Genomic DNA, 24,891 nt, shown 5'->3' with positions numbered 1-24,891 from the left:
AGTGTTTATATAAAAGCATTCCCCAGACCCCATAGGCTGCATTGGTTTAAATTTGGTTCTAGCTATGATACTGCTTTCATTTGATAGAGCTTATATGTGTCCTGAAAGTCTGGGCTTTCTGAAATGTTTTTTATATAGAATTAATTATAGTGATTCCAATATCTTCATTACAATTCATATTTTTAGGATCAATGTAGTGACAACAGTCAAGGGACAAAACTTGATTATGGCGCAGGTCTAATAGGAGATACTACTGACTGTCTCAAAGGAACATGTCCATCACCATCTAAAATTTTAGTTTTAACACCCGGATTAAACAATGCAGGACATGCTCAGACTAAGTCACCATTTAGACTCTTACAATCCCAGCTGTAAACTGGATTGCAGATTTGAATTTTGATATCACAACACCGGTTTGCATGCAGAATTTCTATCCTGAAGTTCCAGGAAAGGATATAGCTGCTACACCTGCTCAACATGGAAGTCGAAGAGCTTCAACACCAAGAATGTATTTTGCCTTTTTGTTTCATGGTGCATAAACAATACAATCAATATACCTTATAATCAGTGTTTCTTTAAATTGTTTTACAAAGATCTATGAAAACAATTGCAAGTCAAGTCAATATTTAATTTTGGTCAGGTACTATATAAAACAGGGTAATATAGGCTGTGTATAGCTTTTGACCAACAGAACTAAAAATATATATAGACATTCCATAACTCTGGTTTTAATAATTGTCAAGCTATGCCTATTTTGACTAAACAAAACATGAGGGTTAAGGTTCCCTTCACAGGGCATGTACTTTGGTGAAACTGTTATCATTTCAGAGGAGGAATCAACAACCTGCCTATAACCACACCCTTGCTCTTAAATGCTCTAGAGAATGTTAGAAGGGAATCCAAAAATGAATTCCTAGATATTTTGCAACTTATAGGTATGATAATTATGTTGAACGCTTTAAACACTTTAAAGTTGCATAAAAATGCCATAGCATTTGTAGAGAGCACAATCATGTCAATAGTACTAAGATAGTTGGTTAGTTTTGTTTTAATAGTATGCTTAGAAACAGTTTTGTTTAGCATTTCTGGCCATATGAACATAGTAAATGTATCTGTTATCCGGAGTCAGATACTGCATTTAACTGACTACTTTGATGCTAGGTAAAAAAATACAATGAACTAATTCTTTACTATAGAATTTTACCATATGTTTGAAATGTTCACCTGAAGGTATTAGTATACTTTAAAAATGCCTTTATTTCATGTCCTGTTGAAACAGATTCAGAGGAGTACTCAGCGTCGGAGAATTTAAAAATTTGCAAAAAAGATAATGGTCATATGGTTGTCAAAGATCGTAAACTGGATAGTTATGTACCTGAAACAAAAACCTATGCAGCATATGCAAGCTTGTCTGTGACAGAAATGCAGGTAATGATTCTAGAATTGAGATTTTTTTATTCAGATGCTTTGAAGCTTATTAAAGAGAATCACAGTCATTTTATTTTCAGGAAAGGTTTGAGACTATATCTCAAAAGATATATTGTAAACATAAGCAATAAATGAGGACACTGTGTCATATTATATTTGTTTTACTCTCACTTGAACATATTTTAATTGGAAGAATAAATTTGTGCAGCATTTGTATTGTCTTTTGTCAGTCGTGCAAATAAATTTACAAACATCTAAGAAACCATTTAAGATATACACATTAAATTTGGAACAGGTTTCCCATGATGCACAAGCAGTGTAGCAATGCCCATTGATAAACTTTAATAATTGCAGAGGCCCTAAGCAGACATGTGCTGGCATCTACTTACCAAATTTTTGTTTTTTTTGGCCACCAAAAATGTCTTTGTATTACATAAAAAATATTTGAAACAACCAATTTATCAAGATCTTTTCAGAACTTAAATGGAGCGTATAAGGAGTTAGCGCCAGTGATCAGACAGCGATGTAGAAGAACTAAACCTATGACTAGGGAACAAAGACAGAGGAGACGGAGAAAGGTTACAGAAGTTGCAGAGTGTGGGACAAGAAAAGTACCTTCTTTTACTTACAAATGTAGCGCATTTTTGTTTGCTTAAATTATTGTAATAATTTGTCCCAAATTTTACTTTTAGATATCAACAAAAGAGATTGAGTCATCCAATGATGATCATGAAACTCAGTATTTTGTAACTTGGCATATGTGTGGATGAATATTGTACTGTACATAGATTGTCCCTGAAATATAACACTCCAGACTGCATGATTTTTAAGCTCACCTGAGCAAAAAGTACTCAGCGTGAGCTATTGTGATTTGATTATTGTTCGTCTTCCGTCCGTCATCAAAATTTTTCTTCAAACAACATCTCCTCCTGAACCACTGGGACAATTTTAAAAATCTTCTCTTCAGAAACCATTGACCCTATTTCAAAATAATATCACAGTAATGTTCTTTTTAATAGGCAATATGTCTATATGATTTTTTTTTTTGTAAATTATTTTATTGTTTTACAATCATCGAAGATATCAACTTCAAAATTCATGAACTTCTTCACATTAACAACTTAAATATTGTAAGAGTTATTGTTTTTATACGGGCAAGCTTTTTTTCTTTTCTATTTTTATTTCTTTTATTACTTATCAGTCATTGAAGATATCAACTTCAAATATCATGAACTTCTTCACATTAACATTTTGCTCTTTTGTGACAAGGAATATAAATCCAAATATTGTTAGAGTTATTGTTTTTATACAGGCGAGTGTTTGGGCGTGTGGCGTCTAGTATGTTGTCTGGTCAATAACTGTCCAATCCGGTGAGCGATATAGGGCCATCTTGGCCCTCTTGTTCAACATTAAGTGATACCTGGTCAGAATCTTTTCTTTGATATTTCAGAGCAGTCGTCTAAAACGTCCTGTGAAGAGACTCCAAATCACCTAACAAGTCGCTGGTTTGAGAGTGGTTTGCAATTTCAACATTGTTTTTTGGAGATATTGTTTTAATTTTCGTTTCAGCTTACATGCTCTGTGCAATTAAAAAAAAGACAAAGATATATAATATTGAAATTAATTGTTTTTCTGTAAATTAAAAGTCGTTACCACATAATATACTTCTTGCCCCAACATTTCACCATTCCCTTTCACACCATTTCTGTGACATACAGTCACATAGTGCTGCAATAATGGAAATACTATACAAGGCACTCACTCTACAAGAAGTGTTTGTTTTTTTAAATCATGGGGAAAACAAAAGCAGTTTGATGTAACAAATAATGTTATTCCACTTCTTTACCGGTCAGATTCATACTGTTAACGTACATGTATTTTGTTGTGCATCATTGTATGAACTTGGAAGGCCATATTTTTATATTTAGGACTTTAACAGTGCTTAACCTGAGGGTAAAGTTTGACCCCATTGATATCAAATACAATTCCAAGCTTTATGTCACAACATAGCTTGCTACACACCAAATTTTATCAGTATATATATATATATATATATATATATATATATATATATATATATATATATATATATATATATATACACCATTCTTAACTCAGTTTATTGATTGGAAGCCATTTTCCATTTTTTTTTAGCAGGAACCTTGATCATACCGACCCCATATATAATCCCAAGGTACCTTCATGGCCAATCTCCAGCCCAGGCAAGCCGAAATATATGTTAAATGGGTGGTGAACATTGCTATTAAATTAAGATTCGATAGGGAATAATAAGGGAGGATTCAATGAGGATTTGTTTATATTTTCTGAAACCAAAAAGGACTGTAAAACCCGTATGAAGAGCATGATGAGGTTGTATATATACATGACATTTTGTAAGGTTCGGACAGACTACCGTAGAACTCTGGAATAAAAAATGGGACCTGGTTGTTTAGTAAAAACCCTCGAGATATTATCCCAAGTACCATTGTCACCCTATTTGCCAAAGATAAGAAATGCTTGATTAAGCGCGAGGATAAAGGGAAGTTGGGCAATTTTTGTTCAAGATATTCTGACCTGGAACATTGCAACCTTGTGCAGAAAAGAATTAGTTGGATAAGTGTAAAAAAGATTTGAACACAAATGCTCAAGTTGAATGGTTGACAAGAGAATTTGGTCATTTAAAAAAAAATAAAGTGCATAACTCTAGTTAATAAATCTATCTATCTGACTGTATATTAAGCTCTTAAACATCTTTAAAATGCCGTGTTAGAGGGTGGACGGAATGAATTATGTCAAACTTAGAAATATTGAGGGCCATTACTCCTGAAACAGTGAGTTTTATGTGTTTAGGTGAAATGCTTTTGGTGCTACATGCAACAAGATTTTTACAACCGTTTTTCACTAAGTCAAGGACCATAACTCTTGTAAGCCTGAGTAATATGTGATATGCAGGTGCACAACAGCCCATGCCTACCAACATACCCATGCTGACCATCACAATACTTTTGAAGCTGTAAACAATTTTTGGAATGTGAGGGATGGTCGCAACTCCCTAATATATAATCAAATATACATGTAGAATAAACAAAGACACTTTGTTCACATTTATTTCAATACAAAACAGAGATTCATGATTCTATAAATGTATAATGTCAGCTGAATAGAATATTACTTATTTTAATATCTTTACAATTTCTTCACTTTTAATGTACAGTGTCAGCATATCCATCAAATGTCCATTGAGATAACTTTGTTCAAATGTCCCACATGACTGTGAGTTCAAATGACACTAGAATGGTTCCCTTATGGCAGCGCTCCAAATTTCCCTCCCCCGTATTTCTGGTGTCAGGAGTGGCTGTTCCAGGCAGTGAGCAGCACCATGAGCATGCTGGCATGAAGCTGGGGTAGGGCTGCATGAAGCGCTGGCAAACTCGGACGGCCTGAAACATGCACAAGTATTCTTGAACAGTTCTTGATCAAGGTTCTTAAGAAGTGTTGAAAGTTGAAAGACAAAGGTTTTTACTGTTTCATTGACCATTAAATGATACATTGCCAGACACACTAGACATACATGTATACACAACCTGATGCAAATAATGCACTACCTCCTGTGCGATTTAACAGTCAGAAAACAGAGCACAGCATATTCAAACCTCTACTTACCATCTATGTTGATGTTGCTGAGGTGCCCTGGGTGGGGAAGGTCATACCACAGCAAGAGGGCCGCTAGATGACCAGTGTCCATTCCCTGTACACTCTCCCCCTTTAGATAGCGCAACAGGCACCCCTCATTACCTGCCCAAAGAAGAAAGGGAATATAGGACCATCCTATCATTGTGTACAAAAACAAATTGAATATATGGATTTTTCAATAAGAATTTCTTATCACTAAAGACATCTTTAGCCTAAGAGATCTGTTAGTTTGCAATCTTTTGGACCTTGCAATGTTATTATAATAATAATTCAATACTAAAGACAGTAAAACAAAATTATGCTGTTTTTCAAGTAAAACTGCAAGAGATACATCTTTAAGTCATGTACAATAAATCTGTTATCAAATTAACCTTAAACGATGTAAAGCAATTTTAACCCCATATATTTTACAATTTACATTATTTGAACAATACTTGTAATGCAGATATAATACTACTGTTAGCAAATCAATTTAGCATTTCATGCTTTTGAAGTATTGAATCTTTTGCTCCGCCCAAAACCACTCAAGTGAATTTTGAATTAAGTGCAAGATGTATGGCCAGTCAATCAATTCCACACATAAAAGAAATGCAAGAGAAATGTTGAAACTGACTGACCAAAGCAGCCGTTGAGGTGGTACAGACTGAATGCCTCAGTGGTGCAAATTGGCATTGCGATTGTACTTTTTTCATTGACAAGCATGTTTTGCAAACAGTAGTATTACAATAATCATACTGATATGATGCATGTACCATCATTTGACCAAAGGGTCTTTGTTAAAATAAAACTAAAATGCCAATAGTTTGTGTTGAAAAAAAACATTATAACATACTGTTATATCAGATATACCGTACACATGATATTAAAACATTTAAATCCTTTTTCATTAACAGTTTGCAAAGGAATTAGACAAAAAAATCAATAGAATAAAACCTTTTTATATTTATAAAAATGTCCTTCCAATATACTTACTGTTAAACATTTTCAAATTTGAAAATACCCCGGAGGAACGTCCTTTTGATCATGAATATGACATAAAACCACTAGGATAAATTCTCTGTACATTATCATACCTTGCAACCAGTTCTGAAAAACTTTTTTCAGCTTGCTAGTGACAGCCAGAATGAAGTCTGGTTTCAGGAGTTGTTTTCCCTGGAACTCTTCCTCAGTGGTGGTGTGAAAGAGTGAGTTGGTTCCCTGCAGAGTGGTAGAGTGCTCCAAATTGTAGTAGGCGTAAATAAGCTTCAGCTGGCTGATTCCCAGCGACGAGGACTGACATTCGGCTCTCCGGCTGATCTGGAAATAAACCTGTGTAATGCATTTACTGTTGATTCCTGTTCATAGTATAACAATAAACATCCACTATGCGGTATGCAACATTTAATAATTTGAATGATCGAAGTCCCCATTTCCTGTACATACTGTATGACAGTTACATACATTGCTAAAGATTTATACAGGTGGTGTAGTTGTATGTGTCTGTTCCCTGTCTGTCCAGGAGATTGTGGGTTCGAGACCAGGGCCTTCAGACCTCATGGCCTCTCAAAGTCAACATAAGTGTTGGTTTCAATGCAAGAATCCACTCAAGCATAATTTAAACCAGCTTATACATGAGGAAGTGAATCAAACTTCAAAATGAATTGGCTTAAAATGAAACCTGGTCAAGATGTATGTGTGTAGGGACAGCCTCTGGTTTCTCCATGGTCACACATTCATACAGGACATCAGACAGCACCTGTAGCAGCTCACTTCCCTGTTGTGTAAGGTAAATAGTTCATCATAATACATGTAATAGCTTGCAATTTAAAAAATTATACAATTTATTAGTGTTTTTCATGTGCATTTCTTAGCCTTGGTGTTATAAGGAAGAGACCTACGGCTACTCTGAACTGTGGTATTCTTCCAAATGTTGAGATATTTTTTTGTGCTGGGAAAAATATAGAATACAACCCCATAAGCATTATGCGTAATGTGATACAATATGATTTGTAACGGAATTGTGAAAAACTTCAACCTGTACCCTGCAGGTATTGAGGGGTTTGTGGATTTTACCCAGTCAGAAAATAACATTAGTCTAGGAAGAGACAAGTCTACTTTTTTTGTGGTATTTCTCTATAACATCTAAAAAAAATGCATCTGTTAAAAAAACAACAAAGAAGAATAAAACAAAAACAATTGTTTAAACTTCTACATGTTTTTAAGATCATCTTCAAAGACTACATACCCCTTGGCCCTGGCCCTTGAAGAAGAAGTTTGTCAGGGCGAGGATCTTCGGATCTGATGTGAACGCCTTGATTACATCTGGCTGTAAACATAGGAAAAAACAATGATGATGCCTGAAATACCTTTTTTTCCTCTTTTATTTTTGACAAAGGGGCCCATCTTATCAATGCATGTATCGAACAATCGCTTTTTTGAATTTATATATCTGATAAGTTACACCCTCTATTTTGAAAATAAAAGCTTTTCTGGTCAGTTTAGGTAATGTGTATATGTTTTAACAAGTAAAACTTTCAATTTAAATTGTAATACTCACTAAATATTAAACTAGATTTCTTGATCTATGATATTTTGTTGTTTGATCGTTAATTAAAAATCATAGGATGACCCCATGGAGTTCAAACTAAAAATATATTCAAATCTAAATAAGGCATCATAACAATTCTATATTTTTTATTTTTGAAAATCCACACACAAACACAAGTATCCTGGCGCACACGCACAAACATTCTCAATCTCCCAAGCTTGTTGTCCCCGAACGGATTTTCTACCCTATTTATTGTAGTTTAGATTTTAGTAGTTAATCAGTTAATTTTTCTGGTGGTGTTTGGTTGACAGTTTTTTAACTAAGATACATTTTTAATGAGGCTGGTATAGAACTAACAAGTGTTAGCTATGTTAGGAAATCTTGTTCATTAATGTCATACAGAATTCTAAGTTTGTCAAATCTGAAGCAGGTATTGGTTCTTTAATTGTAAATGTGTTAAATAAACTTTACACCTTTCTGATACTATTTCTTATATTATGAGGTGAGACAATTTTGCTTTAGTAATTTGTTATTCTATATGACCGTTGTGCGTATAGAAACATTTTTTTTGATCAGTCATCCCTGACATCAATATATCATTTAAGAATTTTTTTAGGAGCACATGTGTTATTCGTTTTTTATCATGTTGGTCTAAGTTTTAAACTTTAATTAAAAAAAAAGATCATTCCCATCAGGCCTGATTTCCATACTTTTTAAAAAACAACATGCATATTAAAATACTTTCCAATCCAATTATTAGATGGGTCTAAATTTTGTTTTATCCATACCAATTGTAAGCTCATAAAATGTTCTATATAATATCTTCTAATTTAATATTCTTAGTTTTAAAAAAATATTTTTCTTTTAATCTTATCTAGTTTATTGTTGCTCAAAAACAGTGCTTTTTTATGTTAATATCAATAGTTTGTTTACTTCGATTAGGAAGTACAGCAAGAGGGTATATTAGTTTTGGGAGTTTTGCAAACATTTTAATGACTAACTTTGTCCCCAAGTGTGAGCTTTCTGTGTTGTCACTATTTTCCGACTATTCTGAATTCTTTAATTTTGTTTCGTATGCTCTTTTGTATGTTTAATTGTCTGTTATTAGTTATTTCTAATGTAGTTGCGCTGACAGAAGGCCATATAATTCTTTTGATAAAAATGTGCGTTTGTATTTTTTAATGTTCCCACACTTAAGTTTTATAATATACATGTAGATTTATTAATGTCAAGGTCTGAACAATCATAATACAAGTGTCTTTACAAAAGTTTCAAACAATTGTCTACTATCATTGTTAAAGAAAGTTGAGTCATCTGCAAAACATTTGTTTGAATACCCGCCAAAGCATTACAGTCTGTACGAAAGTCATCACATTGCAGGAGACGAGGTCCTGCAATACAGTCTACATTGCAGGACCGGACCAGTTTTTGCAGGACCAAACATTTTATGTACATTTTTGTGAAAGTCAGGGCTTTCAACAGGGTCTGAACCCAATGGTCAATGACTCTTAAAATCCGATTTTCAAGAGTCAAAATCAGATCTTCAAGTGTCATTGTCCGTGTTTTTCTAAATACATGGTCTTACTTCTTAATTATAGTTTTCATCTGTCGTATGATGGCATTGCAAGGTACATGATTATCTATTAAAAACTAATACATATATACATTTTTTAAACTGATATAGACATGGTTTAAAAAACTAATACAAAACATATTTTAGCATTGTTGTTTTTTAAACCATCGTACTAAGTGAAAAAGCAGAAGGTATCCGTTAATTTGCATAATGGGCGGAGTTATCATGTCATTGAGTTTGAGTGCTGCTAATTAACATGGAAACCGATCGATAATCAGTTGTCATTGGAGGTGTTAATTGCTCTTGACTTTAATTGATAAAAAGACATTTTGATCATGTCTTGCAAATGATTAATATTACAAATTTATGATGCTTCATTTTCGGGTCATTTACGATTTTGAATGCGTCAAAACCCGGGGAGCTTGGGTCGATAAACGCCCTGATTAAGTTGGTTTGATAAAGTAAACATAGGTTAGTTAATAAAATTAAGAAAATACACGTTTGACACATATTTATTAAATCATTTTGCCCCAAAAATTGTTGCCGGTCAAGCGGGCCTACAATATAGCTGTGATTGTAATTGCCATTTATTACCGGCGGGAGCCGAGGTCCGACAAACTTTCGTACAGACTGGCATTATAATACAATTATGTCACAGCTGTACAATACAGCTAATTTGTTTACTGCCTGGTTGGTATTTGTCAAAAATAGTATAACTTTAAAAATGTTTTTCTTTCATTGAATGATAAAAATTAAATCTAAACAGTTTGATTTGAATTTAAAATTAAACTTGCAATTATTATGAACTCAACCTCCTTATTTAAATATTAGCAAAATTCAAATATCTTGACAATGCCAGACAAAAATATTTATTTGGACCTTCCATACAAACCTTGACACAGGTCTGCGCGGAGTGGTCAGCAGTGAGGGACTTGGCTAGCATGCTGCGATAACCATTAGGATCCTCAACATATGAAAGGTGCCCTGCCCTCTGTTTCACGTACAGTGTCCCATTGTGTCGCAATAAGGACTTCAAACTGTCCCAGTTCTTGTAACAGTTAAACACAATTGGCCAATACCGTGGCCCAAGTATTTTAATTTCCTCCAAAAGGTCCAGATCTGGCAATGTGCATGGAGCTGAGGTCTTATAGGAAACATTCTTGTAGTATTCAGTGTCCTTAAATTTTATTTCCACCGGAATATAACAAGGATATCCAGTGTCCACATCCCTTGGTAACATTGTCCGTAACTCTGAAGCAAGCACATACAGATGTCTGAAAGCCTGCAAATGGTATCGATTGTCATTACTATGGGTTGGAAACTTCGGGAAGAATGCACACAACATAACTGCTATAGATTCCTCTTTTGTACTTAGGGTGTACTTTCCACCACCTAGAAAAAGTAGTCCCATTGCCATGCTGATGGCCATGTGAGAACCATATGTTACATACTGGTTGTACGGGGGTCCCACTCGACCTCTAAACATACGACACATCCTCATCACCTCAAGACTACCTGTTCCCGCCATAACCATTGCCATGGAAACCAATATAGTCATCATACAGTTCTCCACTGTCGTCTTCCCGGCTTGTTCAATCAAGTGTGGGGTTGAGATCACTTTCAGAGACCTATCCATACACTCCTGAAGAGTCTCAAATGCCTTTTGATTGGCTGATCCTGCAAACTTTAAACCAATCACCAAACTGACACCAGCAACAACATTGCAATACGCATGACTCATTGTCTCATAGTCAATGCTATTTTCGTCTTCCTGTGTCTTGTTTTTTTGGAAAGCAAAATCGACAAGTATTTGAGGAATGGCGTCCTTGAGGAAGTCCATGGTTGGGAGGACAGTGTCCCACATGACCAGCCCACGTGCTAGTGTTCGCAGGAGGAGGAAGTCAGGTCTCACCTGGTCCAACATAAACTGGGTGTTCGGTACTTTCAGCCACTCTGAAACAGCGCTGGAATATAACGACATGAGATAAGTTTTCTTCACTTTTGAAAAACTGACATGGTAAGATGCTGTTGCAGGTTTATATACAAAATTAACACAAGATTGCTCTTCATAAATAAACAAGTCAGATTCCCTACACTGTGCAGCAATATCAACATTGATTTCAGCAATACCTGTTTTTGGTGTTAAAGTAGAGCATGCCCAATGCAAGGGTGGCCCCCGGAGAGGTGACATCAACGTTCACCATGTTGCCCTCCTGTATCTGGTAGCTGGGGGTGCGGTACCTCTCCTGAGCAGGGCCTGCCAGGGGGCGCTTGTGCCCACCCACCATGAAGTGGTACAAGGTGTCCGCCATGCTCAGGTCCGAAGTTCCCATTGTTTCTTGACCCTTACCAAACATGACGAGCCCCAGGGCGAGCCCTGCTGCTAAGGAGTATGACTCCCTGTCTGTGCAATTCTCCATCTCTGGGCCTGGGGGGCGGCCTGTAATGGTAATCAATGTAAACCAAGGCTATAATTTATGACATATATTGAACATAGGATAAAATTAATATAGCTTGATATTTGTTCTCAAAGCTGTACATATGATCCAAATTTCAAAACTGTAGCTTTAAAAATAAGAAAGGTCAAAAAGTTACAATAAAGGTAATCCAAGCACAGCATTGATATTTGTTTTCAAAACTGTACACATGGTCAAAATGTTATTGCTGCACCTTAAAAAAAAAAAGTAGGTCAAAAAGTCAGTCAATGTCTTTGGAGGACAATATTGATATTTGTTTTCAAAACTCAACACATGGTCCTTGGTAGAGGACCACTTTATGATGCTCGTAACAAATAATTAAAGGTCTTGGCCTAGCAGTGTCAGACAAGAAGATTTTTGAAAGAAAACCTCATGGCATAGCGAGTTTTGACCCCAGAGGCATAATTTGATTTTCACAAGCAAGACACAGGAATGATGGACAGCGCACCATCCAATAAAATATATATAACTACTAGGGATGCAAACAAATATTTGAATATTTGATCAAACATTTGGTATTCGAATGTCAAAATCGGTTTTCGAATATTAGAAAAAAAGCTCAATAAAGATAATAAAACACATTTTGCCTTCATCACTGATGTTGTTTATAAAGTTTGTTTGTCTTGTTTTTACAACGATTGGCCCCTAATTATCATCCTATGGAAAGACCCTCCATTGGCGCAAAACACTGTTTGACTAGGAATCAATCTAATTTTACATTGTTTATAAAAAGCAGTGGAATTGAATTATTCCTTGTTTGTCTGCTTCTAATGTATTGCTTTTTTCTTCTTGAAAATGGAGAATTTCAAAGGCTCAGTTGGGGAAAATCAGGGTCCGCCGCGCATACTGGCAATGACAAAGTAGGGTTAAAATGCCCTGGCTATTACTTTAACGAAAAATAATAGTAGTTTACTACATCTTCTAAAATACGTATTTCGGTAATCGAATATTCGATCGAAAGAATTACCGAATATTCAAATGTCAATTTTGCCATTTGTTTGCATCCCTGATAGCTACTATAAACTATGAGGATTTGATAGAACTACTATATGAAGAGCCTACAGTATCAATGTCTCAATTTCCATCCAACACAACATGTTACAGTCCTGTTTATATAAGGTATATTCACTAACCATGCAAAAGATAAGATTGTAAATTACAATGGTCTACACGTAGTGCAATGCAAAAGTCTGATTATTTAATTCATCATTGGGTGAAAATGAAACTCTTCTAGAAAATAAAGAGATATAATATTTCCTAACAAATAAACCTATGGAAAAAACAACCATTCTAACAATTTTCCAGAATATTTGGGCTTAAAATGGAACCTCTAGAGAGTTGACAAGGTTTATGCGATCTAGTTTTTGACCCCAGATGACCCATATTCAAACTTGAGCTTGAAATCAACCAAACAACCTTTCTGACTAATTTCCAGGATATTTGGGCTGAAAATGTTATCTTTAGAGTGTTAACAAGGTTTTTCCATAATCGAGCTTTGTGACCTAGTTTTTTACCCCAGATGACCCATATTCGAACTTGAACTAGAAATCAACGAAACAACCTTTCTGACAAATTTCCAGGACATTTTGGCTTAAAATGTTTCCTCTAAGAGTGTTAACAAGGGTTTTCCTTTTTTGGGCTGTTAGTTATAGTAAAAAAGGATAAAACTAGAAATGGGTCCATAGTACATGGATGCCCCCATATGCCAAGTTTGTCACAAAAGCAAGGGCCATTATTTTTCCATACTCCATAAAATAAAATGCGCATCAAATTTTTTAATTCTATAATTTAACAACATCAAATAGCTTCCTGAGAGATCTCATGAGTATATGACTAATAATTTTTAAGTAACATGCGACACAAGTTTTTGCCTTTGCTTACTCAAAAGCCATTACTCTTTATATAATAATTATGTGCAGCAGAAAAGAAACGTCAGGTGCAATACTTCATCACACCATTAACATTCTTCTAAGGTTTCATGACTGTTATATATAGTTTTGGGGTTTTGAGCAACACAAGTCAAGAAATCCTCAAATGCCATTGTTTTGCTATTTCGAGGGCCATAACACTGGCTTTACTATGGGCAGCGGGAAACGAAACCCTGGTGTATAACTTCATCACTCCATTCCCCTATGTTTCATGACTCTAGGTAATATAGTTTTGGAGTTTTGAGCAAAACAAATCAAGGAATGCCAATTTATGCTAATTTAAAGGCCAAAACGAACCCCCAGGTGCAAAACTTCATTACCTAAACAAGAGGCACATCAGTGCCTGTGCTCCACTGGCCAAAAGGTTCAAGCAAAGACCACCTAACGAACATTTTCGTCAAGTTTCATAGAAATACAATCATCAATTTTTGAGGAGAAGTTATTTAAAAAATTTTTTTACTTTAATAGCTCTGGTGCCCATGTTGTGCAGCAGACCAGAACTGTTTGGGCTATTTTGGTTAAGGACTACCCAAGTAACATTTCTGTCAAGTTTCATTGCAATACGATCATCGGTTTCTGAGGAGAAGTCGTTTAAAGGTTTTTCTATTTTTACCTCTGGGGGCCATCTTGTGCAGTGGACCGAAACCATTGAAGCAAATTTGATAAAGGACCATCCAAGGAACATTTCTGTCAAGTTTCATCAAAATCTGCCGAACCGTTTCAGAGGAGATGTCGTTTAAAGATTTTGCTATTTTTAGCTCTGGCGGCCATATTGTGCAATGGACCGGAACCATTTGAGCAATTTTGGTAAAGGACCACCAAAGGAACATTCCTGTGAAGTTTTGTCAAAATCCGCTTATCAGTTTTAGAGGAGATGTCGTTTAAAGTAAAAGTTTACGCACGCACGCACGCACGCACTCACGACGGACAATCTGTGACGACATAAGCTCCATGGCCTTCGGCCAGTGGAGCTAAAAACATTCCATCAAGATTTTTAACTGTGGGTGAAAAAGTTTTGGTGTTTTGAGTTTTGCATAACACTTACGAACAAAAGGATGCATGGATGGACAAGGGCAAATCTATATCCCCCCATGAAAATGTCATAAAATGTGTGTTTGGAAAGATGACTAAGACTGTGTTCAATCTGGTGACCTTGACCTAAAAAAGGAGTTTACAATAGGAATCTACAGGTAATATCAACCACCCTATCAAGTTTCAGGACTTTAGGACTTGGGACTTTAGGGATAATAATATCCGATACTCACCTATCTCTGCAAGTAATATATCAGCAGTGTGCCGGTGACCTGTGCCCTGAAATAGGAGGCCAACGCCCAATATAGCTGCCACCTGGACATTATGGGCCACATTCAGTTCGGTGGACGTTGGGGGCAACATTGCAGGCAGGTGAATACTCAGGATCTTGTATGTTGCCAGGTCCATGGAACTTCTCCTGAAATAGTCATTCCATAATATTTACACCCCAGTTTTCCTTTAAATGCATTTATATTCTGCTGATGCTACAAAACACACAATTATGATTAATAAGCTTAGCTATAGCCTAGGGTTAAGTTTTTTAATGCGGCTGTTGTTGGTCACATAGAAAGCCACCGGTATCACTATATCTATTATTTTTGAAACATCAACCAGTCAAGCTAAAAATCTAGGAGAAAGAAATCACTTACATAGCAGCAGATATTCCTAGTAGCAATCCAATGGTTGTCATTTCATGGCCCTGCAAAAATGGTTTGATTAAAAAGTTTGAAAACAAATCATCACAGAAACATACAGTGAATATGAGTTAAATTCTCAAACTTCTGTTCAGTGAAATTGGTTGGAGTAAGTTTCTTTTGGTAATAGCTCTTTAGGATCTTCACCCATTTTATTTACGATTCTAGGAGAATCTACCATATGATACCAAACTTTATCATGCATTTGTATTCCCTGAACTCATACCTTGCTCAGGTAGTCGTGTTTATTCAGGATATGCATTTTAACAAGGTGTTTGTTCAGCCCCAGGGCCATCAGGAACCCTGCATACTCATTAGTCAGATCGTTGGTCTGGGGCCGGTTAAACATGATCCATGACGAGTCAAGCTGAGAGAAGTCAGCAATCCTGAGCCCAGCCGCAACCCCATTGTGGAAGAGTGGCCAGGACGTCATGTTCGCTACCACATCTATATGGGACAGGTCCACTGTTGTGTTTCTTGAAAAAGAGAGTATACAAATGTTTTAATTATTGTGATTACTGTGTTGATTTTTTTTACTTTGCATCTGATAATTTTAGATTTAACAACATAATTTTTTGTAAAACAAAAACCTTAGAGACAGTACTTGTCAATTCAGTATTATGAAGTAATAAAAGCGATCGACTAGCCTGATTTAACTGCCCCTAGGTACTTCTGTTTCAGAAATAACTCTTAAAAATTCAACACTTACAACCTTATTAATGTCTCGATTAAAAATAAAAAGCCATCAGTGCTGCTCACCTGGGTGGTGCCTTTCCAGTGAGGCAAAGTTTGGGGATCGGCAGGGTCTCCGTGGGGACCGGGTAGTACGTCCTCAGGGTGAACATGCCCCTAAACACAAAAATATGTTTAAGATAATGTTCAATGATTACTGGCTTACTAAGAAAAAAACAAAGCACATTGGTGTAACTGTCATCTGCTGAAGCTTGCTTATTTCACAAAGCGCCTTCTTAAGTGACTAGGTTGTTCAGTTAGTGCAGCGGTTATCGCACATGTTTCTCATTTAAGCGACATGGGCTCAATTTCCGTCCTGGGCGCATGTGAGTTGGTCACCAAGCCGACAAGTGGGTTTCCTCCTGGTACTCCGATTTCCCCCGGAACACAAAACCACAAGCTCAGTGCAAGTGTCTTTGATCAAGGCACACTGTGAAACATTAATCTAATTTACTAAGAATTCATAAAAATAATCTTATACAAGGAGAGATCATAATTATGTAAATCAGTTAATGATGAAAAAGCAAATTATTTTACATCAGATGTATCATCAGGGTATGCCAGAAATCTATAAGTGATAATGCAATGCAACTTTTCTCACAAATACCCCCCCCCCCCCACCCCTGCATCCCCTCCAATGCTTACCTGCCGGTCGGTAGGGCCATGGTGCGTGTACAGATAGAGTATAGATGTCGCTCTTGCTCCTCGATGAAGTCATGGTCACTAATCTCCGGTTTCTGGGTGAGGGCAATTACGACTGGCCGGGACGACTGCATGAGACGCCGTGCCTCCTGGACCCGCAGGTCCTCGCTGTACCGCAGTCTTAGGTACTAGACAATGGAAAAGGGATAACATGTGTTGTAAACTTAAATATGGATTTAAAACCTACTTAACTCTTAAGAATGATATCTTTGCCAAACTAGCACATTAAAGTTAAACCTAAAGAAAAATGAAAATATATAGTAATGCAAGAAAAAGGTTCTTTTTTAAAAGTGGCTTCTTGAAAGCCCAAATCCGAACTCAACTATCTCAGAGAGTTTTTGTTATAATTGAATAAATGTTCGTATGGAGCATCTTTGTCAAAGTGTCAACATTTGCTTGGTTCACAATTCATTTTAATTTCATTTTATATTAAGTCGAAAATCGTTAATTTTATGGAGAGTAAATCGCCCTTCAATTTATGCTATGGAGGGCACAATTATGAACACTAAATGGTGTTGTTGTTTTCTAAAATAATACACCATTCTAAAAACGTTTTGCTTAATTTTGACGAAAAGGATGTAGTGTTTTTAATTTGGACTTATTAAAAGTGGAAAAAAAACATCTGACAATAACTTGATGGTTGAAAACCTCCAAAAGTCAACCAACTTCTAAAAATACATGTACATAAATTTATGATTTATTATTATGCTTCATTTACCCCTTAGCTACCAAAATATATTTTGTTTATATTTTTCAAAACATGCCTTTCCAAAATGTTAAGTGAATTTACTTAAATGAAGGTTAACATAACTGAGAAGTCTCAAAGATGCGCACACAAAACACTCAACAAAACAAGACGAAATTTGGACGATGTTGCTAGCACTAGTGTCTGAATTCATCTAGATCATAAAATTATTGATCACCTTAAACAAATGCGCATTTAAACAGGTGTATGGATTTGTGTACTGTTTAGGGTTTGGACCGCCAACCGTGAAAAGATAAACGAATGAAAATACAATGCCTCTTTTTTTCTACATAACTAATAAAGATGGGAATTTTATTTTTCTTCCATACCAACCAATCTAACAGAGATACAAGTACCAATAAAGAAACAAGACGGCTGCTGAATGATCCCAAATGCTAGTCTGTTTTGTTTTTTTCCAGCTGAACAAGGGGCATACGTTAGCAATGATCCAAACCAACTCTTGGCTTTGCTTCAAGTGTGTGTAGTGTCATTAACAACCTGTGTACCATGTTTCCTTTCAATTGCTTTAATGCTTTTCATATCATGGCCAATGTTAATTATGTTTCATGACAACAGTAACCATGACACCAAGGCTATGGCAAAAACCATGACCAAAACACACCAGCTTATAGCTAAAGTACTATAAACTGAAATGGGAAAATTTAACTTCTGTATTACCATGAATAAGCCAAGAGGGAAAACAGAAGTGAAAATAATTATTTTTATTATTAAACAGACCTCATCATCGAGGTGTTCCATCCCATCATCTTCCTCCTTGGTCCCTGGTACCTGTGGGTTGACTGGAGGGTGGGGCTTTCGTTTGAAGATTCCTGGGGGTGGGGCCACTTGCTCACGAGTATGCAGGGACAGCAGCTTGCTAATGTCTTCTCGTCCTGAGAATTAGAGAGTTCATATCATCCACAACATCACGCATTATATAATATATGATATATACTGATGAGGCAAGATTCTACTGAAGTTGCACATCCATGAGAAAAGTTTACCATACTTGCAACAATTAATATTAACTATTCCTTGAAGTTAATCTCATACATTACCAATGAGAGTGTATGCCTCCTCTGGCCAATCAGAGGGAGGGTTGCATCGACATCGGAACACAGCCTCCCTCAGGGGAAGGGATATCCCTACTGGCAGGTACATAAGCTCCTTCTCTGTCAAACCTAGGAAAAAAATGAGATGAGATGAGAGACCCACCACACTAGCATATGAATATGAAGGGTTATAAATGGTCTTTTTAAAAAAAAAAATATATATCAATACTAGTAATGCATCAAGGCAAATAGTAATCTCTTTTTTGCATGAAAAAAAATGTTGAATATCTACAGAACTTTTTTCAGCCGACTTGAAAACAAGAGCTGTCACAAAGACAGTGCGCTCGACTATTCCGCCGGTTTTCAGTGTAAGGATTGAAAAGTTTTGGCGAAACATGCATGGATCACTGTTAGATTTGATTTCAATGCAATACATGATGTGCTGAGATATTAACATAATGTGGTTACATGCAAAGTTTTAACCAGAAATTTTAAGTCTAATAATAAAGGGCCATTAATTGCAAAATACAGTTATCTAACTTGGTTATTCAATTAGGTTGGGTGGTTGAATACCATTGTATAAAGTCTCAATGCAATACATCAAGTAGTTGCTGAGATATAATCCTATGTGTGCTACCGTGCAAGACCTTATCCAGAATTTCTAAGTCACATAATAAAGGGGCAAAAATTATATAATATGAAAGATAGATTTATCTTACTTGATTAAATAAGAAGGTAAAATGGTTGGGAGCCTGTGTGTAAAGTTTTAATGCAATACATGATATATTTGCTGAGATATTGACTTAGATGTGGTTACATGCAAAACCTTAACCAGAATTTCTAAGTCAAATGATAAAAGCCAATCAGTTGTATTTAATGCAAACTAGAGTTATCTAACTTGGTTAATTAAGTAGTTTGGATGGTTGAGTACCATTGTATCAAGTCTCAATGCAATACCTTAAGTAGTTGCTGAGATATTAACCTATGTGTGCTTGCACACAAAACCTTAACCAAGGTGTGACGCTGACGCTTGGGTGAGTAGTATAGCTCTCCTTATTCTTTGAATAGTCGAGCTAAAAACTGTGTCATGTAGAGGACTGACAAATCTGAGTCATACAGAGAACTTACCGATCTGTGTCTTATACAGGACTAACAAATCGGAGTCATACAGAAAACGTACTGATCTGTGTCGTATAGAGGACTGTTTAATCTGGGTCATACAGAGAACTTACCGATCTGTGTCATATAAAGGACGAGTCTTTCCAGGTAGTTCTGGGTGGGGCTGGAGCGATGGAAGCTCTGAGACATGGAGATGTCACATGTCGGTGCTCGATGACCTAGAAATAGGCATTAGAATTATATTAACTCCATGAAGTTATAGGATGTGTAAATAAACATGTAAATTTTGATGAATGTACAGGGCTATTTCACCTTCTTTATCAAAGGCAAAAATTCAGTTACTTTCTAATTAGATTGAAGAATTCTTTTTACTTATTTTCATACTTCTGTTTCCCAAAAATCAAGTGAAGAAAGGCATGGATATGGCAGATACTGGAAAAGGAAAATCAGAAACCTAAGAAATAAAACTATAAAAAAAATCATAGTGTCAATGTTTCAGTTGCGTTTGTTTCTACATTTCTGTTTTTACATTTGTCTGTTAAATTATCTATTATATTATAATTTAATATTGAATTTCCAATGTATGACATTTATGAGCTAAAGATTCCCAATGTATGACTTTAAGGGCTAAAAAAGTCCATTTTTGACGTAAATTGGCTAAATTTTCCAAAATTACTAATCTAGGCCTTAATTCACGCATTTAGACTGAAAAAGCTCGGACATTTGAAATGTAATACAGTATAGCTCTTAGTTTAACTAACAAACAATGCACAATCAATGCACAATGTTTTTTTACACAACAACTTGTTTTAAATACAAGCGTGTTGTAAATAAAGAAACATGTTTTTATTCATGATATCAACAACACAAAATATATAAATATAATTGTATTTTTATGAAGCTTCTCCATTTGTAAGTGAGCATCCAAAGCCATGATAGATTAAGATATTTACCATTATTAATAAGGTTTTGCGATTATAATGCTTCTACACTTGGGTGTTCTAGGAAGCATAGTGGCCATGTATGTGCATGTAGCAAAATGTAAATAGACCAGAAGAACGAAGGCTTCTACGTGTACTTTATAGTACCAAGCCACAGACAGGTAGGGTGTTGAAAATGAGCTCTTGAATGTTTTTCAATAAGATACACAGTAAAGAAAAGAGCTGAACATTGAAAAATTAACTTTGGCTTTTTTGTGGTATAATCAGACATAATTTAGGTCTGTTGTATTATTATGGTTTTATGTTTTGCTCCACTTTTTTGTAAATGACATATCAATGAAATCAGTCACTACATATTGGAAATTCGTGCACAAGGACACTTAAACTGATGCTGAAACAATTAGCATGCAAAAATTACAAATACCACATACATTATTCATGGTACAAATTCCATATTATTCTGTATATAAAGGTACTTGCATTTGCCATCTCTCTGTTATACACTCTAATAGTTAAGAATTGTTTTCCCATATATCCATAATGCTACAACATGATACAATAATGAGATAATCAAGCTTATAATATATCTGGGGAAATGAAGAATGACAACAGCTGAATGAGAATGAGAATGGCCATCCCCAGTTCAGGACTATAAACTGTGCATGCTTTCCAAACTACCCATTCAAAGCCTGAAACACTTGAATGTCATGCTACATAATTGTTACATGAACTACATAAGACATGAGCACTTCAAGCTGAGACCAACTCTCTTCTATATTTCAAGACTATCAAGGAATATAATATGACAATTACTTTCGCCAGAGGTATGCGACTTGCTTCACATGTGAATAATGCGTAAAAGTGAACATGTGTATATGTTCATCTTATATGAAAGATTTAACAGATTTCAAATTGTGGCCAACATTAAAGATTTTGCACAAAATTTGCGATAACAATGACACCCATAACATCAAAACAAGCTTAAACTGAAGAAAAGTAGTGGTTTGAGGGAATGAAAATAGACAAATGAGAATGGCTGCCTCCTATGGATGGCAAGAGGGTGCAAAGCCAAAGAATAATGAGGGGATACATAGCTTACCTTCAGCTAAAACTACACAAAGAAAACTTATTTAGTAAACATTTATTTAAGCCTTTTTAAAAGAATACCTCTATTTTCTATAAAAACAACAACATGTTTCCGGTTATAAACAATAAAAAGTTTTTTAAAGAAGAATAATACTACTGGTAATAACTTTTTCCATAAAATAGAAGATGAATTTCCTTATTCCAATGTGACCTTGACTCACCTGAAGATGGCACTTTACGTAGACATTTCTTTATGGCCTGTTCTGTCCCCATATGCTTGTTCAGTAGGAGAGCATACAACTGAAAACATGTCAACAAAATTACATTTACATTGTTTAATAAATATCAGTGCAACATTTAACAAAAAAAATAACATTTCATTTTTAAATGGTACAACTAGCATAATTGCGGAATACTGTTTTTAGAAAAAATGCAATTATAGAGGCGTTATTCCAACTTTGCATTTGCAACTATAAATCTAAATCATTAATTTGACAGACAGAATAAAGAGATTGTACTTTTCTCATTAGGCAGTCCCTTAACTGGCAAAGGGATCCTCAAAGTTTTCAACAATTCAATTATTTAACATTCAGCAGACTAGATTGTACTCACACTTTTTCTAAAATTTGTTCGTTTTTTTATCAGATGTTTCTGATTCAAGTGTGATTCCTGGATACTTGTACTATCTATCTAACTTACCGAGACAACATTCTGCAGATTGACACAGACATTGGGTATGTAGAGGACAGGGGGTGGGGCCTGCCCCTCCATAGACTTGAGTATCCAGCAGAACACGGATGGAACCTCGCTGCTGAACACAGAAGGGTACTGAAGCTTCTGCAGGTGCTCTGTTACCAGAGAGAAATAGAATAATGTTGCTATGTTGAACATTCAATCAACAGGTATCCTCAAGGTAACAAATACATGTTCATTTACAACCCGATCTGGCCAACATAACATTTTCTCTCCTACATAGAAAACTATTTTAAAATAAAAACTTTACCCAAAAATTAAAAATCAATGGTACAGAATGATGCAGGTGGAACCACTTTTAATTTAAAAGTAATGCACATAAAATGAACATAATGCCGTTGTCCTACCTTCCTTAACCTGGCTGGGGTGTTCGGGCTGTAGTGTAAGTTTGGGGAAGTCCCTAAGGTAGTAATCTGTGTATAGGTGACAGTGTAGGTCACTCGCCAGTTGCCATAGCAACACTGACAGGTGCCCCAGGTCTTCCAGCAAAAGGGTGTTCAACTTCATTTCCTTAGGTGGAAAATGTTCATAATCTTAATTCTTAAACAAAGTCTACCATATATTATACAAAAGCTTTTTGTGAGAGGTGTAGGTTTAGGCCGAGAGGATTAAGTACTTAATAAAGGACAGCAAAAGGCAAGTTGAGCCCTTGATTTACTAATTTGTCTACACCAAAACACAATACTAAATTGCATATTTTTAATGTACCTATATTCTTTCAATAAATGCCGCATACAAAACAATGATAAAAAATATAATTATCAAAATTGTAGGTATCATGAACTCTCTAACACTCACTTCATATACAAGATGGAGGGCAGTGAAGCATGCTGGGATGTACGTGAACAGTATGGCTGCTGTGTTGATTGTCGTCTGCTGGGGTGGGGGACTGGCATTAGGTACAGGCTGGCACTCTGACAGCCCCAGACAGCTGACCAGAGAGCTGGAGACCATATTGTGGTGCTCTGATCCAAGCACATACTCCCAGTCCTGTACAGCAATGAGGGTTGTAATTCTAATGTTGTTATTGAATTCAATATTATATAGGCTTAAGACTAAAGACAACATAACATTCATGTGCATAATATCTTGTCAACGTTTCAATCATACACTGTTTTATAGTTTAATATTAGGGATGCAAATGAATATTCGAATATTTGATCAAACGTTTGGTATTCAAATGTCAAAATCGGTATTCGATTATTCGAAAAAAAAGTTCAATAAAGAGAATAAAAAAACTTTTGCCTTCAACACTGTTGTTGTTTATGAAGTTTGTTTGTCTTGTTTTTGTAACGATTTGCCCCTTATGCTAGAGGTGTGAATGTAATGACAATAAACACGTGTCATATGTCATTTAGGGACTTATCGTCGGGTACTATAAAAAGTCCCCCTACTTTCACAATATCTGGCTAGGAATCGGCTTTAACACCAGTGTGCACCAGTGTGTTGTCTTGGCTGCAAATTAAGCTATGCAACGTAGCTCAAATCGCGGTATTGATTTGAATGCCATGCGCTACAATTCTGTTGTAACATATATGTGCTTTAAACTGTTTTCCATGCTTCAATACAATGTTCGTGCTTTAAAATGTAAATGTGAAGAAAGCGTTTTAGGATATATTTCCTCTATTGTTGTACACTATATGACTCATATCCACATATATTTTCCTTTTATTATTTTACTAGTTCCCGAGTTGGTTTGGGTTTTTCATATTTAGTCAATTTAGAGATCAACCACGGAACGAGGTTGCACGTTCTACGGAAAGACTCTCCAGTGGCGCAAAACTCTATTTGACTAGGAATCCATCTAATTTCACATCGTTTACAAATAAAAAGGCAGCGGAATTGAAATTATTCGATATTGTTGTTTGTTGTTTATAATGAATTGGTTTTTCTTCCTGAAAATGGAGATTTTCTAAAACTCATTTGGGAAAAATCAGGGTCCGCCGTGCGTACTGGCTACAACAAATTACGGGATAAAATTACCCCGGCTATTAGTTTAGCAAATAATATTAGTACTTATATTCGAATATCAAGGTTGCCATTTGTTTGCATCCCTTTTTAATATATAAGGCAATAAACTTACCATAGTTTAATCTGGGACGTTTCTTTAGCTTTCTTGCATCGCAATTTGATTGATTTCAGTATTCATGTATATTTCTAAACAAAATTACACTAAAACACATACCTCATCTGTGCCGTGGTCGGAGGTGCGTGCCCGCTTGGCAGACACTGGGGATAGTGATTCTGAGTCTATATCACCCTGAAACATTTCAATTCATTTGTTTATATGTATTCATGTATGTAAATAATTTTAATGAAATTGAATATCAAAGTTTAGTTAAGTAAAGTAAGTTACATAGCAGATGTCAATGTTAGCATGAAAAGGCATTCAGAAATGCATGCTTGTT

At 35.6% G+C, this 24,891-nt stretch overlaps 1 protein-coding gene across 3 annotated transcripts in view; it reads right to left on the bottom strand.

Moving 5' to 3' along the window:
* Positions 1-4,521: 4,521 nt before the first annotated feature.
* Positions 4,522-24,891, bottom strand: part of LOC128208848 (anaphase-promoting complex subunit 1-like) — a 33,968-nt gene continuing 13,598 nt past the window's right edge. For 2 of the 3 annotated variants that reach the window (XM_052912487.1, XM_052912488.1), the window contains exons 12-32: positions 24,669-24,743; positions 23,282-23,473; positions 22,831-22,993; positions 22,430-22,578; positions 21,952-22,030; positions 21,744-21,755; positions 19,817-19,921; positions 18,591-18,713; positions 18,271-18,425; positions 16,731-16,915; positions 16,113-16,202; positions 15,580-15,829; positions 15,309-15,358; positions 14,892-15,076; positions 11,352-11,661; positions 10,114-11,185; positions 7,346-7,426; positions 6,779-6,874; positions 6,195-6,417; positions 5,092-5,223; positions 4,522-4,868 (exon numbers count right to left, since the gene is read on the bottom strand). In XM_052912487.1, the coding sequence (XP_052768447.1) occupies positions 4,774-4,868; positions 5,092-5,223; positions 6,195-6,417; positions 6,779-6,874; positions 7,346-7,426; positions 10,114-11,185; positions 11,352-11,661; positions 14,892-15,076; positions 15,309-15,358; positions 15,580-15,829; positions 16,113-16,202; positions 16,731-16,915; positions 18,271-18,425; positions 18,591-18,713; positions 19,817-19,921; positions 21,744-21,755; positions 21,952-22,030; positions 22,430-22,578; positions 22,831-22,993; positions 23,282-23,473; positions 24,669-24,743 (3,822 nt within the window). In that variant the 3' untranslated portion in view covers positions 4,522-4,773. The remainder of the gene's footprint in view (positions 4,869-5,091; positions 5,224-6,194; positions 6,418-6,778; positions 6,875-7,345; positions 7,427-10,113; positions 11,186-11,351; positions 11,662-14,891; positions 15,077-15,308; positions 15,359-15,579; positions 15,830-16,112; positions 16,203-16,730; positions 16,916-18,270; positions 18,426-18,590; positions 18,714-19,816; positions 19,922-21,743; positions 21,756-21,951; positions 22,031-22,429; positions 22,579-22,830; positions 22,994-23,281; positions 23,474-24,668; positions 24,744-24,891) is intronic. The other variant, XM_052912489.1, reaches the window with a different exon arrangement.

This window comes from Mya arenaria, chromosome 11, assembly GCF_026914265.1.
Source record: "Mya arenaria isolate MELC-2E11 chromosome 11, ASM2691426v1".
In the NCBI taxonomy this organism is placed as follows: Eukaryota; Metazoa; Mollusca; class Bivalvia; order Myida; family Myidae; genus Mya; species Mya arenaria.
Note: the sequence above shows the minus strand (reverse complement) of the source record. Positions and strands in the feature narration are given on the sequence as shown.